Source organism: Trematomus bernacchii, unplaced genomic scaffold (assembly GCF_902827165.1).
Source record: "Trematomus bernacchii unplaced genomic scaffold, fTreBer1.1, whole genome shotgun sequence".
NCBI classification, from domain to species: domain Eukaryota; kingdom Metazoa; phylum Chordata; class Actinopteri; order Perciformes; family Nototheniidae; genus Trematomus; species Trematomus bernacchii.
Genome location: NW_022987564.1, coordinates 20,013,042 through 20,028,306, shown reverse-complemented (window position 1 = coordinate 20,028,306; position 15,265 = coordinate 20,013,042). Strand labels below are relative to the sequence as shown.

The 15,265-nt window shown below is 39.0% G+C and overlaps 1 protein-coding gene across 1 annotated transcript in view; it reads left to right on the top strand.

Moving 5' to 3' along the window:
- Positions 1-302: 302 nt before the first annotated feature.
- The window catches only part of LOC117477935 (sodium/hydrogen exchanger 3-like), a 27,030-nt gene continuing 12,067 nt past the window's right edge, over positions 303-15,265 (top strand). The window contains exons 1-4 of the mRNA XM_034124752.1: positions 303-766; positions 8,032-8,334; positions 9,340-9,500; positions 11,996-12,074. Coding sequence (XP_033980643.1) covers positions 472-766; positions 8,032-8,334; positions 9,340-9,500; positions 11,996-12,074 — 838 coding nt within the window. The 5' untranslated portion in view covers positions 303-471. The remainder of the gene's footprint in view (positions 767-8,031; positions 8,335-9,339; positions 9,501-11,995; positions 12,075-15,265) is intronic.

Sequence of the window (15,265 nt, the reverse complement as noted above, 5' to 3'; positions counted from 1 at the left end):
TGTCATTTATTTATTGATTAATTTGATTTCAAGTTTGTTGTTTGTAAAAAGGACTATTCACATAATAAAAAGTTTCTTAAGTTATGGTGTTTTCCAATACATTTTGTAGAAAAAGTGTAAAATTAGTGAAAACCTGCAATCACAGCCAATAGAGAAAGGACAAGAGCATCAAATCTTCCATTGAGTAATGTGGCCAAACTAGCTGACCTGGGTACAGAGTGGGAGGAGACAGAGGAGCATCAGAATGGGCTGAGCCTCACCTGCTGTATAACTGTATCTTCAGCAGAGGAGAGCACAGAGAGGCCACAGTGCTCAGGTCAGAGAAGGATGTGGATGTAAGACGGAACAAAAGTGACCTGAGAGGGAAGGAGGAGACACAGGAGAGGAATGAAAGACTGAGGTTGACCATAGCACCTGTGTCTATAGTCTAAATAACTTTTTCAGTAAGTGTTTTTGCAACTTCCCCCAAACATGGGAGCTACATGGCGATTTGCTCTTCTTCTCTGCATGGTCCTGATGGTGTCCAGAAGCCTCGCCAATGAAGACACAGGACACGCCACAGGGAGCGATGCTGGGACCACCTCGAGCCCCGGGCACCAGACGGACTCCGGTCATGGGACTGGAGAAGAGGACAGTAGTCATGGAGAGAGTGGACACGGAGAAGAGCCCATCACTACTCTACCCATCGTGAGCTGGAAGTGGCACCATGTCTCCACTCCGTACATCGTGGTCCTGTGGGTCCTGGTCAGCTGGCTCTGCAAAATCGGTCAGTCCCAGCAAATATTGTCCATGGAGGGGTTCGAAACGCAAACTGTTATTAGCGTATTTAGTGTGGTAGTGATTTAATTCGAGTGATATTGGATGATAGATTAGTCTGTCAGTGGAGAATGAACACTTTCAAGGTTAGGTTGGTTGATGGTAGCTGTGGGAGAAAGACTTCTTTCAAGGAGATCCTTAAATTAAAGGGACAGTTCCAACTTAAATTAAAATAAATGTTAATATGTACTCTAACCTGAGTATTTCTCACTTGTTTTATGTGAGTTGCCGATTGTTTGAGATCTGGCCGGAGAGATGTTTGCCTTCTTTCAAATATAATAGAATATAGCATTCGGCCTGTTGTGCTCAAAGCAACCTATAGATCATATAGATAGATAGATATATCAACAAACAGGTCTCACATCACGACCTGGCTACTCAAGATAAATCATTGACCTCAATTGACCTCATTGTGAACTTCTTTTCTTCCACCAAACTACACCCGCCCACTGTGTATTTATTCAATATTACCATTTTAAAATAGATTCAATTATATATAAATCAATATTTTGGTTTAAAAAAAAAAACCTCCTACATTGCATTTTGGCTGAGGTGTTTCAAATTCAAATGCTTTGAAGAGACATGGACGAAATCCATTTCTGAAATAATGAATTGGACGAGAAAAAGCTTGACCTCTATTAAACTTCTCAGCAGGTGAAGCCAAAGTACTTGTGTGTCCTAGAACACTGTCATTAGCATTTCATGTGTTCACAACAGAGGCAAATGGGTTGTTGCAGTGTGGACAATGTAAATGCCGTTATGTTGGCGTCTGTGTTTGTGTACACCTTCACTGACATAAATAGGGGACTGTTGTCATCTGTAAAAGTTGCAGGAAATGAATGGTGTTGATAATCAAACAATGATATCTGACACTGTCTTCTTTTTTAGTTTGCAAGTAGTTACAGTCGTTAAGTCTGTGTTGGAAGATTCAGCGTTTGTGCTGTGCTTTGGGTGAAAATGTTACAGCCGTGTTTGAGAGATTATTAGGGATCACAAAGATATATTTTAAGTTTGGTTCTAGCAGATGGCTCTGCAGCTAGTGGCAATTTACTTTTGAGTTTTTGAAATTCTACCAAATTTTGCAAGTTCAAAAGTACATTAAATCTGACTCAACAAAAATATGTACTGATAAAAAAAATGGAGTTTGGGTTTTTAGTGATTTTGTTAAATAAGAAGGATTGCAAGTGGAATTGTTAAATGGAAGCCATTAACATTAAAGGGGCCGTATTAAGCACATTTTCAGTTCATATCAGTAGTGTCTCTACTGTGACATGTCTCCATGCTTTAATGTTCAAAAAGCTCTTTATTTTTCTCATACTGCCTGTGCTGCAGCACCTCTTTTCACCCTCTGTCTGAAACTAGAGCCCAGCCTGCTCTGATTGGTTAGCTGGCCGGCTCTGTTGTGATTGGTCAACCGCTTAGAGATGTCCCGCCTCTTAGCCTATCACGTACAATGTGTTAGAGCGCTAGCTAATAGAAGCGTGAGTGTTACACAGTGTGGGAGACCATTTACATGCACACAAACCTATATAACACTACAGGAAAGGAAAATAAACAAAAGAATAATAGGGCTATTTTCTCAAAACTTTAATTATGTTTAGAACCTTGACGTGCACATTTGGTTTTAAGCGTGCTGTGAATTTCAAGAAGAGCATATGTTGTTGTTGTTTGAGGAACTTTTTTTTAAAGGCACTTTAAAAAGAAAGAAAAACTTTCATAAAGTACATTTGTGTAAACTCAAACAATATGTGCACAGTATTGTTGACTTTATACTTACTCACACACGGGCACACAATGGAATCAGCTTTCTTCAGATCTTATTTCCTCTTTCCAGATTCACAATGTTGGCTTTCGTTCATCCTCCGCATTGCTTTGTACTCATCCAAGAACAATGGACACTAAACGCAGGTTTGTTTATCTGTTACAGACTGGAAGTTTCCTCCTTACTTTCACGTTCTCATTTGACTCATTATACAACATCATTAAATCCTCGTTCTAAAACAATTTGCTTTAACTTAAAAATAATTACGCATTTGACATTCCTTAAATGGAATAGCATCACACTAAATCACACATACACTTAAGCTTTTGCTTTGTCCCAAATAACACATTTTCACAACAGCCCAACAAACAATAGCACAATGATCCTTTACTCTAAGAGTAAGACACAACTTATATGACCTCTCTTCCACCATGAAGTTGACCTCTCTGCTAAAAGTGTGCACAGATCTGTGTTGACTTTCTAATGATTGAACGGTTTAAGCTAAAGGCCAGCCACTGTACAGCAGGATATATTAGGTCATTAGTTAATAAAGCTGAATTGGTCCGGTCAGATTACAAATGTTGATCCCTTTTGTGCTCAGTGAATTTCTAGTTGAAGTGTTGAGAAAACTATCCTCCTTTTTAAATCTAAATGAACACTTTAAAAAACCTCTTCAGATGGAAAAGGCATTGGCACAATGCTGAAAACAGGGCAGTTTGTTTGACTAACTTGTGAAAATATATATTATATTTCTCAAATATTTCCATATGAGAAACTTGAGATGTTTTCAGATAAACTCATTCACACCTGTTTCTGTGTGAGAGCTTATATCAAATCATCAAACCAGTCCATCTTACCAATGAGACTATTGTCCTTTGTCCTCAAACAGGATGGGACACCTGGCCTAAAAAAACATCCAGTAATAACGCAACCAGTTCAGTGAATCAATGCTTGGGAATTCTGGGAATTAGTACAGTATGTACTTGTATGTAGTAGTTTTAGTAAACTATTATACCTTGACTTTGGAGAGGCGCAGGGCCGTGGGAAGTAGGGGTGCTGAGGGTGCTGCAGCACCCCATGGTGGAGGACAGGGGATCTGCACTTCCACAAGATTAAATACAAATATAATACAACAAAAAACGAATTTCCAGCCTTGATGTAACAACATTCATAATTAAGTAAAGAGGGGGATGTTGGCTTATCAGGCGCCCCCAGCTCACAGCCAAAGTGAGAGAGAGAGAGAGAGAGAGAGAGAGAGAGAGAGAGAGAGAGAGAGAGAGAGAGAGAGAGAGAGAGAGAGAGAGAGAGAGAGAGAGAGAGAGCATGGCACCAGTACCGGCGGGGATTGTTGTTAGCTTCTGCTGCGCTAACGGATATAAGAAGCTGTTTCTACAATAATGTGGAGGGAGAGTTCTGTCTTGTCAGACTGAGAGGGTCAGTGAGGTAAAGGACTCTGAGGGTTTAGATAGTTCACTTTAGTCTAAGTTATCTCAGTGGGTCTCAAACGTTTTGATCACAATTTATGTAAACAAATATTTCCAAGGCACGCCTTTATTAGGATAAATAAAAACAGGTTTGAAATCATTCCAATGTATAGCCTACTATAGGACAGTAAACCAAAAATATTGTTTAAAACTGGAGAGATTTAAAAATATGCATAAATTAATTAATTTTAACTGGTAAAATAAGATATAAATGAACCACAAAAATAAAATAAGTTAGCCTACATTTATTTGTTATTGACTATGGTGGGTTATTGGAAATGTTCACATACTTATTTGATTAATAAAATGCAAACCGATCTTTTTCATATGGGTGTTTAGAGTTGTACCTCCTAGATCAGTCTCCAGTAATTGGGCGCTCAAAGTGCACCAGATTGAAGCATTTTACTTTAAAATGTTAAAAAAAAAATCTTCCCGGTGGGGCACCCTCAGACCCCCCTAGAGGATGTGAAGTCCACCTCCCAATTAAAACATGTTCATGCAATACTAAATACATTTGAAGCCTTTTTATATAAGCTGTCCACCATGTCAATATGTTTATCTTTTTGTAGTGTATTGGTCTTTTGTAGAGGTTTTTCATTGCCAGCTAAAATCTTGACTAGGGCAGCAAACTGGTCAGAACCGGCCCTGGTGTCATCCCCACAGCACCCCCCATTTGAAACATGTTCCCACGGCTATGGGAGAATTACCTACCCCACCTTTAATGCAAATGCGGTTGAAATAAAAATAAGGAGGAAAAAAACTAATTGAGTTTGCCCTTCGTTGTGGTTTGGGGAAGTTAAAAAGGTAATCTGTTTCCACCTTAAACAGCTGGGTACAAATAATGTGCGGGGTCAACCCACATCTTGCTGCTCCTGCTGTTTCAGGTGAGCTTAAAGATAGAACTCAGTCTTAGACCTCAGTCAGGAAAATGTTGCTACTCTTAAGCATGAAGTTGACGTTTGGCATGACAGTTCAGATCGGAGCAGTGAATGAAAAAACATGACCCGCCCATTGGTGTGTTGTTTCTATCAAACGTTACTCAAAAACAGGAGTGAATATTACTTGTTTTTAAATGTATTTTCGGCTGAGCATTAACACACATTTTCTGCCAGGAATAATGACTGCATCAATGGAATATGAAGGATTTTGGCAATGTAAACTCCAGTGCCTGGTTCAGTCTCACGTGGTTTTTAACAGTTTTTGGATCACAATGGAACTCTTGGACTTAAAATAAGTATCGTAGAGTTTACGTCAAACATTTCAGCACCATTTAATGGGATACGTTTACTACAGTAAGTCAATCGTAGCTCTATTAAATCATAGATACAGTAGTTGAAGTTTATTTGTGGACTGCCAGAGGACGGCTTTCTTGACTCTCACGTCAAGAACTGGGAGTCTTTAACCAGGATTGAGTAACATCAGCGTCAATCATTGCTTGAGATGAAGCCCTTGGAAATGTTACTAAACACAAACACACACACAGACAGGTGTTAGCTTAACATCAAATGACCTCTGCTCCATCTGAGACACACACATGACAAACTTGAGTTGATCTGAGACCGGAAAGACCAAACAGAGTAATGACTAAATGTTCCAAAAGTGACTGAATAACCAGAAACCTTTCTTGGACATCCGTTACTCATCCCTTAAGTCCAGGCTTCTGCACTCTTCTGAACTGCCTGCACACTGCTGACCACAGACTGTGGAAGGACACAGAGTCACAGTCTGAGATAGAAGGATAGAGCACTAGAGTAGTGAAAAGATAATAACTGATAGTAAACTAGAGTGAGTGAGACAGAGGAAGCAGAACAAAAGGAGGGATCAGAGGTGTGGCACACTGTCCGGCCCTTCAGTCTGGCCTTGGGACAGACAGTTCCCCTCCCTGACATCAGAGATAAAGGACTCGTTATTTTTGGTTCTCTCTGTTTTTTAATTAAATTGGTCAAATGCAACGCTGTGGGTATGTACACCTCTGGCTGCTGGGGCCAGTGTTGCTCATCTTCCTCATCTCAGGAGTCACAAAGGTGAAGGGGGACGTGGCGCATCAAGAACCCCATCCGAAGCCGCCATCTGAGTTCAAATCAAATCAGACTGAACACGGCCATGGATCCAGCGTCATCACAGGAATACCCGTCGTGACTTTTAAATGGCACCATGTGGAGACTCCTTATATTATTGCGTTATGGATATTGGTGGCTTGTGTGGGTAAATTGGGTATGTAAGAAACAGTTGAAATGTGCTAGAAAGTGTTTTTTTATGTAGGCTGGTAAATGTGGACTACAAGTAACCGATTTCCAGCTTTGTAAGAAATATTCTTCTCCTTTACTTTAGTAAAAGTAGTAATACCACATTGTAGAAATACTCTGTTAAGTAAAGGTTTTACATTTAAAATGACATTTAAGTACAAAAGTATTAGCATCAAACTAAACTTAGAACCAATGTTAAAATGAACTTTTATGCTAAATGGTCCAATTTCAGAAATATATAATTAAATATTGTATTTAACACATTTATTTTATTTATTCTTAAAAATATATTTTGAGAGAGCCTTCATATAGAGTGGATGACATTGCCTTAAATGTTCCTCTATCCACTGAGCTGGACTGTAATACATTTATTTTAAACTTTATTGACTTTCACCTCAACATTGTACTTAAGTACAATATTTGAGTACATGTACTAAATGACATTCCACCACTGCCAGTTCCTAATATTTTCTTATCTCACAAACATAACAATGAAATAGAAAGCAAAGCTTCAAACTTAATATCATGCATAGTTTAAATGTTGCAGTTTGACAGATTCCTTTGAAACAAGATAATGTTGAGCTATTTTTAACCAGCATAATGTCAAATAACTACAATGTTCCTTTTGTAACATACCCTGTAATACTCGGTTCTTCTGCATGTTAGCCTAAGTTTTAATTATTTGTATCATCTCGTCATGGAATTTTGTTTTGTAATTTTCTAAATAATATAAGGAGTGTTTGCCTTTAAGTGCCTTAAAAATGTTTTAACTTAACGGTTTCTTTATGAGAAATTCCTGACAAAGCTATTTGTATTCACAGTAACCCTTAGCATAATAGGGGCTATATGTGAATGCGTGTGAGTGGATTAACAAAACCAAAACGTCTAACTTTAGTTTTATTTCATGTTCATTTAGAACGCCATTGTTAATAATTAAAATATGATTGAGAAATTGTTTATTAGGGTCTTTAACAATGAGAAAGGATGTCTTGGGTAAGTGTATTTTTTGTAATTGCAGCATGATATGTCTCTAATATTGTAACGAACAGTGTCCCTTCCTGCAGAGTGAACATGAGTGTGTGTTATCAACGCAGCATGTTGTTCCTGAGAACACAAGAGTTTCTTCTGTCTTTTATAACCACCTCATTGTATAATATTTGCTCTTATTGAACACCGCAAACTGTATCTAAGCTGTATCATGTTTACACGGATCTCACTTGCTCTGTAGGCTCAAGCACGAATACAAACACTGCATCATGTTAGACCTTCATCCAAATGTTCCATAACTTCAAATACTTCTGAATGGAACATATTGGCACAACAAAACCGGAGCTCTGTGGACTGGAAACAGAAATCGTTTTAAAATGGGTCTCCTTTTATGCTTCAGTTAGTTTGATTATTAAATAAGCTTTAGTGACAATTTGACAGACCATTAAGTTTAGTTAACCTTAAGCAATAGTCTATGTTTAGTTACTTAGAGGGATTAAGAAACCTTCATACGCGCCACTATGATGGTTAATCATACGCCCAGAACTAAAAGTGGACCCTTCTCAGTCGAGTGCAACAGTTGATCATTTGCAAATATTGAAACCTCACAAACCGTTGTGTTTTTATGGTGAATTTATGATGCAATGAAAGAACCGACAATCAATTATATTTGTTTTTCTTGTCAATAATTCATGTCTTCTCTTTCCTTCTTTTCTCTTTTCTTCTCTTCTCTCAGTGATTGAGTCCAACCACCATGTTACCAACATCATCCCGGAGAGCGCCCTGCTCATCTGCTTCGGCTTCGTCCTGGGGGGGATTATTTGGGGTGCCGACGGGGTGCAGACCTTCACGCTGACCCCGAACGTGTTCTTCTTCTACCTGCTGCCTCAAATCATCCTGGACGCAGGCTACTCCATGCCCAACAAGCTGTTCTTCAGCAACATGGGGGCCATCCTGATCTACGCCGTCATCGGGACCTGCTGGAACGCTGCCAGCTTGGGGCTGTCGCTGTGGGGGTGTCACATGGGAGGAGCCATGGGTAAGAGACACTCCAGCTGTTAACATGTAGGGGCCTCAAACGCTTTAAGTCACACTGAGTTGCATTTTGAGTGGGGTGGAAGATAGGAAGTGGTTATTGATAGTGACACAATAAGCTAAAGAGGCAAGAGTTGTCCTCTGGGGAGGGGCGGGGGAACAGAGGGGGATACATGATGCAAATACTGTACGATGGGAAATGGATAGATGCATGCTGGTGTTCTGAAAACAACAGGAAGTTAGCAATTAGCAATTCAATGTCCATACATCTGCTTCCAAGTTTTGGACTCCAGAACTTACTGGAGGATCATCACATTTTCAACTTTGATCAAGTATCATAGTATAAATATGAATAATTAGGTGTGCTACTTGCTAATTAGGGACAGGAGGGTAGTTAGGAAAGATTAAAAGAGGAAAGGGAAAACACTAAACAGAAAAAACAGAAAACACCAAGCATGTGTCACGATTCGAAGAAGGAACAGTGACACAAATAATCTGAAATAGTGTTGTAATAGTTAGTAACACACCTTGTGAACCACATTTAATTGCAATCCATCAAATAGTTATTGAGATGTTACAATCTGGATGAAAACTGTGGACTGTCAGACCTACTGTACTTAGCCATCCATAGAGCCTTGCTGCTTGTATGACTATGAACATTGAATTAATAGAGGGCAGGGATTGATTCAGCAAGCCCCGTCATTGGATTTTAAGGCAAAAAACAGATTGCAGGCATGGATGGAGTCCTGAATGGGCACCCAGGGGCCAAAGAAGTAAAATGGATAAAGAAATTGGGAAAATAACCACAAAGTCACACAAAACTACAAAAAGATGCATAAGAACTACAAAGACACACTAAAAGATCTCCGTAAATTGTAGGTATCTTGCTCCTATGTAGGACCCAGAGGCCAAGTGTCTCACAGTAGGCCCATGATTGTAGGGCAATTAAAGAACCTGATTTCTTACATATATTAACTAAAGCCACATGTGGTGTATCTCTGTGCTGCAGGCGACCTGGACATCGGCCTGCTGCAGTACCTTCTCTTCGGCAGTCTGATCGCGGCCGTGGACCCCGTGGCCGTAATCGCCGTGTTCGAGCAGGTCCACGTCAACGAGGTGCTCTTCATCTTGGTGTTCGGAGAGTCGCTGCTCAACGACGGCGTGACCGTGGTTCGTATGCTACACTTTAGTTTTGTATTGTTTCTTGTGAAGCAGAACAGGTTGTGAGTTTGCTGAGACATTCATCATTGGAAAGTACACTTCTCAGATTTCAATGCAAACAGTGTGCACTTCAGAGTGAGGACCTTTACCCTGACTGAGGTCTTGTCACCTCGCCTGAATCACTCCGCTCTTTAAGGAGGTTGATCTAATAGGACATTTTGCTTGTATGCGTTATAAATCATTAAGTTCCTTTCTATCAGTGGCGGCCGGTGGTCTTTTTTTTTGGTGGGGCTCTTGACGTACCGTAAGTGACCTACCCGGGGGGTCCGAGAAATGACCCCTTAAATGATGACTTCTGGTGATGTTAGAGGGGGGGGGAAAGGAGAAATCGAGGCTTAAAAATATGAGAAGACTGATCAATACCTCCATAATCTTCAGTGTGGAAAATATTATTTATCAACCTGAACATCTACTACTTTACCAGGAATTTGTGTTCTCAGAACTGGTCTGTTTTTTTCTTTCTTAAAACTGTTCATGTTTTATGAACCAACACCTTCACCAAGTAGCTTTACAGTGAACTGCATGTGAGATATAAAATTAATAGCATCTTTTCAGTAGCATTAATTATAAATATTGAAGTGGTTCAATACAAGTCACTACAGCATTTCAAACTGAACTGTGAATAAATGCAATTTAAAAAAAATAACCACAGCACAAAATGTCATAAATTGTGTTTTTTTTCTTTGTTTCTCTGAGGATTATTTACAAACAGGCTTATTTACATATAGCAATAACTCAGAAATGAAAAAGCTACATCGTCTAACACGAACAACCAGTTAGCATAATGATAATATATGTGTTATGTACAATGTAACTGGCAAGGCTAGAGCAAGAAAGAACATAAAGTTTGCAAAAGGTTTAAATAACTTCAAGTATCTGTCTTCAGATTACGTGGAGGTTTTAGTCCGATGGGAAGCAGATTTTAAGCGACACCGAAGATAAACCAAAAATGTGGTGGAGCTGCAAACCGTGTAGTGTTGCTGGGACAGAACAGGAGCTATAACCGTTGGAAAATACATCACAGACAATGCAACAAACGTGGAGACAGAACAATCACTTCTGTGATAAATGCCCACTTATTAATAAACTTCTAACAACCATGGGAAACCTCCTCTCTACATATAAAGTGATATCCAAGCATGGGAAACAAAAGACAGCATTTACCTGTTTGCATCCAGCTAGCCAAGCCTTTCTTGTGTACCAGCTACTTGTGAAGCCTCGTGTATAAATGTTGTCTTTTTCACGAGATTGCTGCGATATATTCAAATCGGGTTGGTCCGGTGCAAGGTCTTTAAGCAACAATTTATCTGCCAAACTTCTCCTTTCGAAAGGATTGGAGATTAGCTCTTGAACAGAATTAGGTGGGGACCGAGGTCCGGAGACTCCACCTGCACACGAAGCCATCCTCATCAACTACTGCGTCAACCGGATACGAGTCACTGTCCAAACTACTCACAGACTGCACTGGGCGCTGACATTGGCGCCCGGTGACCGTCATCTTTGACGACGCTGATTGGCTGAAATTATATTTTCGCGGCATAGTTTACACGTTACAGATAGCAACAGTCAGCTGCTGGTGGCTGCTGCTGCACTGGTTGAAGGCTCCTCTCTTAGCGCCCAGACGAGAGAAGGTGCATGGGCAAGGCCAGGCAGGAAACATGTGACTTATCAGTAACTTTAGACATCGTAACACAATTTTAAACGAGATTTTATTGTAGATTATACATTTTACTGATACCAATTATATAATATTTACCTTGTTCATTAAAAATAAAAATAAAAACATATATATTTTTTTAAACATATTTTTTTTTTTTATTTTAATTTTAATTATTATTTTTTTTTTTTTTTTTCAATATGGGAAGAGGTGGGGCGGCGCCCCTAGCGCCCCTATGGACCGGCCGCCACTGCTTTCTATACATGGCTGAAACTACAATTAGAACTGAAAAATAATAACATAGTGTTACTTTAAACTTAACACACCTTACTGTCAATAATCCGAACCAAAATACGAGGAAATACCAGCAAACTACAGTTTTTTTCCCAGTTCTTCAAAGATTAAATTATATTATATGGACATTATTACTCAGGAGTGTAAACACACCTTTATTTGAAGAAAATACGGCACACAATCTGTGAATTGGGAGGGACAATATCATCTAATTTAAAAACATTATTTCTTAACTTTTAAAACAAGGAGTCAGGTAAATGTATCTGCATAGAATAATATCACACAAGTGCAATAAGAAGGGCTCAAATCACAGAAAACAAGGAAACCATGTGTACAGTAATTCAAAGACAGACCATTATAAACAAATTGCATATAAATAAGATGAACAAATAAGGACAAGTAAAAGCATTTCAAATGAATAGACGTGGATCAGTCCGGTAATTATTCTATCTTTTTTCCATTGATTTTCCTCATTTCCTTCTTCTTCTCCTAGGTGCTCTTTAATGTCTTTGATGCGTTTGTGTCGCTGGGAGGACCACAAATTGATGCAGTGGAGATCATTAAAGGAATAGGTAAGGAGTGACATTTATTTACCTTTTAGTATGGAATAATGTATGTGGGTGTGTGGTGTGTAGATGGTCCTAAAAAATGAAATTACATATATTTAATTGATCTAAAAATGAGGCCTTAATTGATATTAACTTAAATTCTAAGATTGAATTGTTTATTTCTGACATTCATTCATTAATCTGACAAATCATTTACAAAATGCCTCTCACATTAATGTCACACAGATTAGTTTAGCCAACACATTTTCTGCTATGTCCAATTCTTTTTACCATTTGAAGTAGATTTTTTGGACCAACAAAGTCATGATTTACATTAGGTGTGTAAACAAAGAGTCACACACAGCTGATCAGCTGATCACCTGAGAGCTGCCGAGTTTCATTCAGAATATTTAAAAAAACAACGGTCTAATTTTATCATTGCACAACGATGAACTCAATGGTTATAGCAGTAATATTAAACAGTAATAATACAGTAAACTATTAACACTGTAAATATTATTGTTTGCCCGTGGTGAGATGACGAGGCTCCATTAAAAATAAACCTATTTTTAGTGAATTACTGAGTTTAGGCACGTTAATAACGTTTTAATGAAGTTGACTACAGCAAATTCATATTTGTTAGTGCGTTCATGTCAATTCGGCGAATATATGATACATTAAATGATCGTGAGGATGATGATTAAAAATCGTTTGTTTGAGCCGGGCTGCATTTCCTGATGAAAAAACAAACCGATTGTTTTTGTAGTTGTAGCACGCCAACGTGGATTAAACAACATTATTTTGTTAAATACAAACATGGTGATGTTTTGTAAATGATTACATGTCTCTTATTTAGCACAAAATATGATCCTATCCGTGACATATTGTTAGCGATGCCATGATCTTAGGGCAGGAATACCGTGAACATAGTTTAACGTGACAGAGGAATAAATACACACGTACACCATCAGCTGTGCTTCAATCGGAAGTGACACGTTTTATTGCGCATGTCCCTTTTATCACGGGAATACAGGAAGTGATTAGTATAAGAGTACTAAATAAACAGAATTCATATATTACATTTCATAATTCAACACCCCCACTTACTCTTATACTGCACAATTTCTCAACATGAATTCAAATGTAAACACCTTATACACCTGCACAATAACACAGTGTTTGAAACTTCTGGGGTTATTTACATTCCAAACAAATACTTTACAAATTTCTCACTTTTGACCTTTGTTGCAGGCTTAGTGAAAATATCAGCAACCATATCAGCTGTAGGGCAATAGTCAATGGTTATCATTCAGTACAGTTCGAACAAAATGATACTTGACATCCACATGTTTACATCGTTGACGACATACTGGGTTCTTGGATAGAGCAATTGCACCCTGGTTATCTTCAAAGATTTTCACAGGAGTATATTGACCCTCACTATCCATGCTCTCTATTAGCTGCACAAGATACAAACTCTCTTGTGCTGTGGCAGCCAGTGCCATGTACTCTGCCTCACATGTCGACAAAGCTACTGTTTGCTGTTTCTTTGATCTCCAAGAAATAACAGGCCCATTGCTAGTTAGACTAAAACAGTACCCTGTTATACTCCGTCTGTCATTTTGGTCTGTTGCCCAATCCGCATCACAGTATGCAACAAGTTTCAGTTTTTCATCTTGTTGTTTAAAACATAGCTCCTGATTAATTGTGCCCTTTAAGTACCTCAATACATGTTTAGCAGTTAACCAGTGTTGTTCTTTTGGCTCTGAAAAATGCTGTGACAATTTACTGACTATCCAACTTAGATCAGGCCGTGTAGATGTCATTAAATATATTAAGCTGCCTACCACTTCACGATATTGTGTTGCATCAACAGCTTCACCATCATCATCAAAGTTGTGTTTCTGTTCACATGGGGTGGACCTTGGCTTACAGTCATTCATACCAAACTTTTCCAGTATTTTTGTAATGAATTTCTTTTGACCCATCTTTATTTCTCCTTTTTCCTGAGTAAAGTCAATGCCTAGGAAATGTTTAAGTTTCCCAAGATCCTTCATTTTGAATTTTGTGCTCAACATTTCTTTCACAGTATTAATTGTGTGAATATCATTAGCTGCGATAACTAAGTCATCCACCCAAATAATCAGAATGATCCTCTCATTTTCTATTCCTTTACTGTAGACACAGTGATCAGCTGGGTTTTGTGCAAAACCATTCTCACAGAGATGATCATGCAACATTTTCTTCCAGTTTCTTCCAGATTGTTTTAACCCATACAGTGATTTATTCAGCTTGCAGACTAGCTTTTCATCTGTGTCTGACTTGACCTCAAAACCTTCAGGTTGCTGTACATAGAGCTCACAATCAATTGGAGCGTGTAAATATGCAGTTTTAACATCCATCTGATGTAGGTGTAAGTCATGTTGAGCTGCCAATTGCATCAAGCTTCGTACTGATGTCATGTTTGCAGTCGGGGAAAATGTCTCCTTATAGTCTATTCCTGCCACTTGACTATATCCCTTTGCAACATATCTGGCTTTATATATCTCAGTCTTTTCTGTGTTTTCTTTGATTGTATAGACCAGGGGTCGGCAACCCCTGGCACGCGTGCCACCAATGGCACGCGGCACCGTAACCAGTGGCACACTAGGAATAAGTGGAATAAGTGTACAAAATATTTATTTTATTTTCGGATCCTGAACGAGACCGCCGCCAGAGCGCAACGCAGCGCAACGCAGCGCAACGCAGCCCCACTCAAAAAGGCCGATCGCGAGACGTAACATACATGACACTTTTCTCTGTGTGCGGCAAAACAAGCTCGCCAAAATCGCTTCACCAGTCTGGCAGTATTTTGAGGTGTCCGAAAAAGACAATAAAATAGCGGTATGCAACGTGTGTGAAGCAGAAATCCTGCAGCTCCACCCGCTGTGACGGACCGGTGAGCGGAGCAGAACACACAAGAGTTAGACCTAACACACTTAGCTATTTGATCTACCTTTGGAACTAGTTATAAATATATTTATTCTTCACTGTCACTCATTACTGGATCAGTGAGCTGCATGAGATACTGACAGGCTGTCAGGAGAGAGAGAGAGGGGGAGAGAGGAAAAGAGAGCGCTTCCTCATTTCCCCCGTGTTATTATCCAAAGTTAATGTAAACTTGAATAATGTAGGCTACTTCATTTGAATGTAACAATTATGTTGGTTGTTGTTTG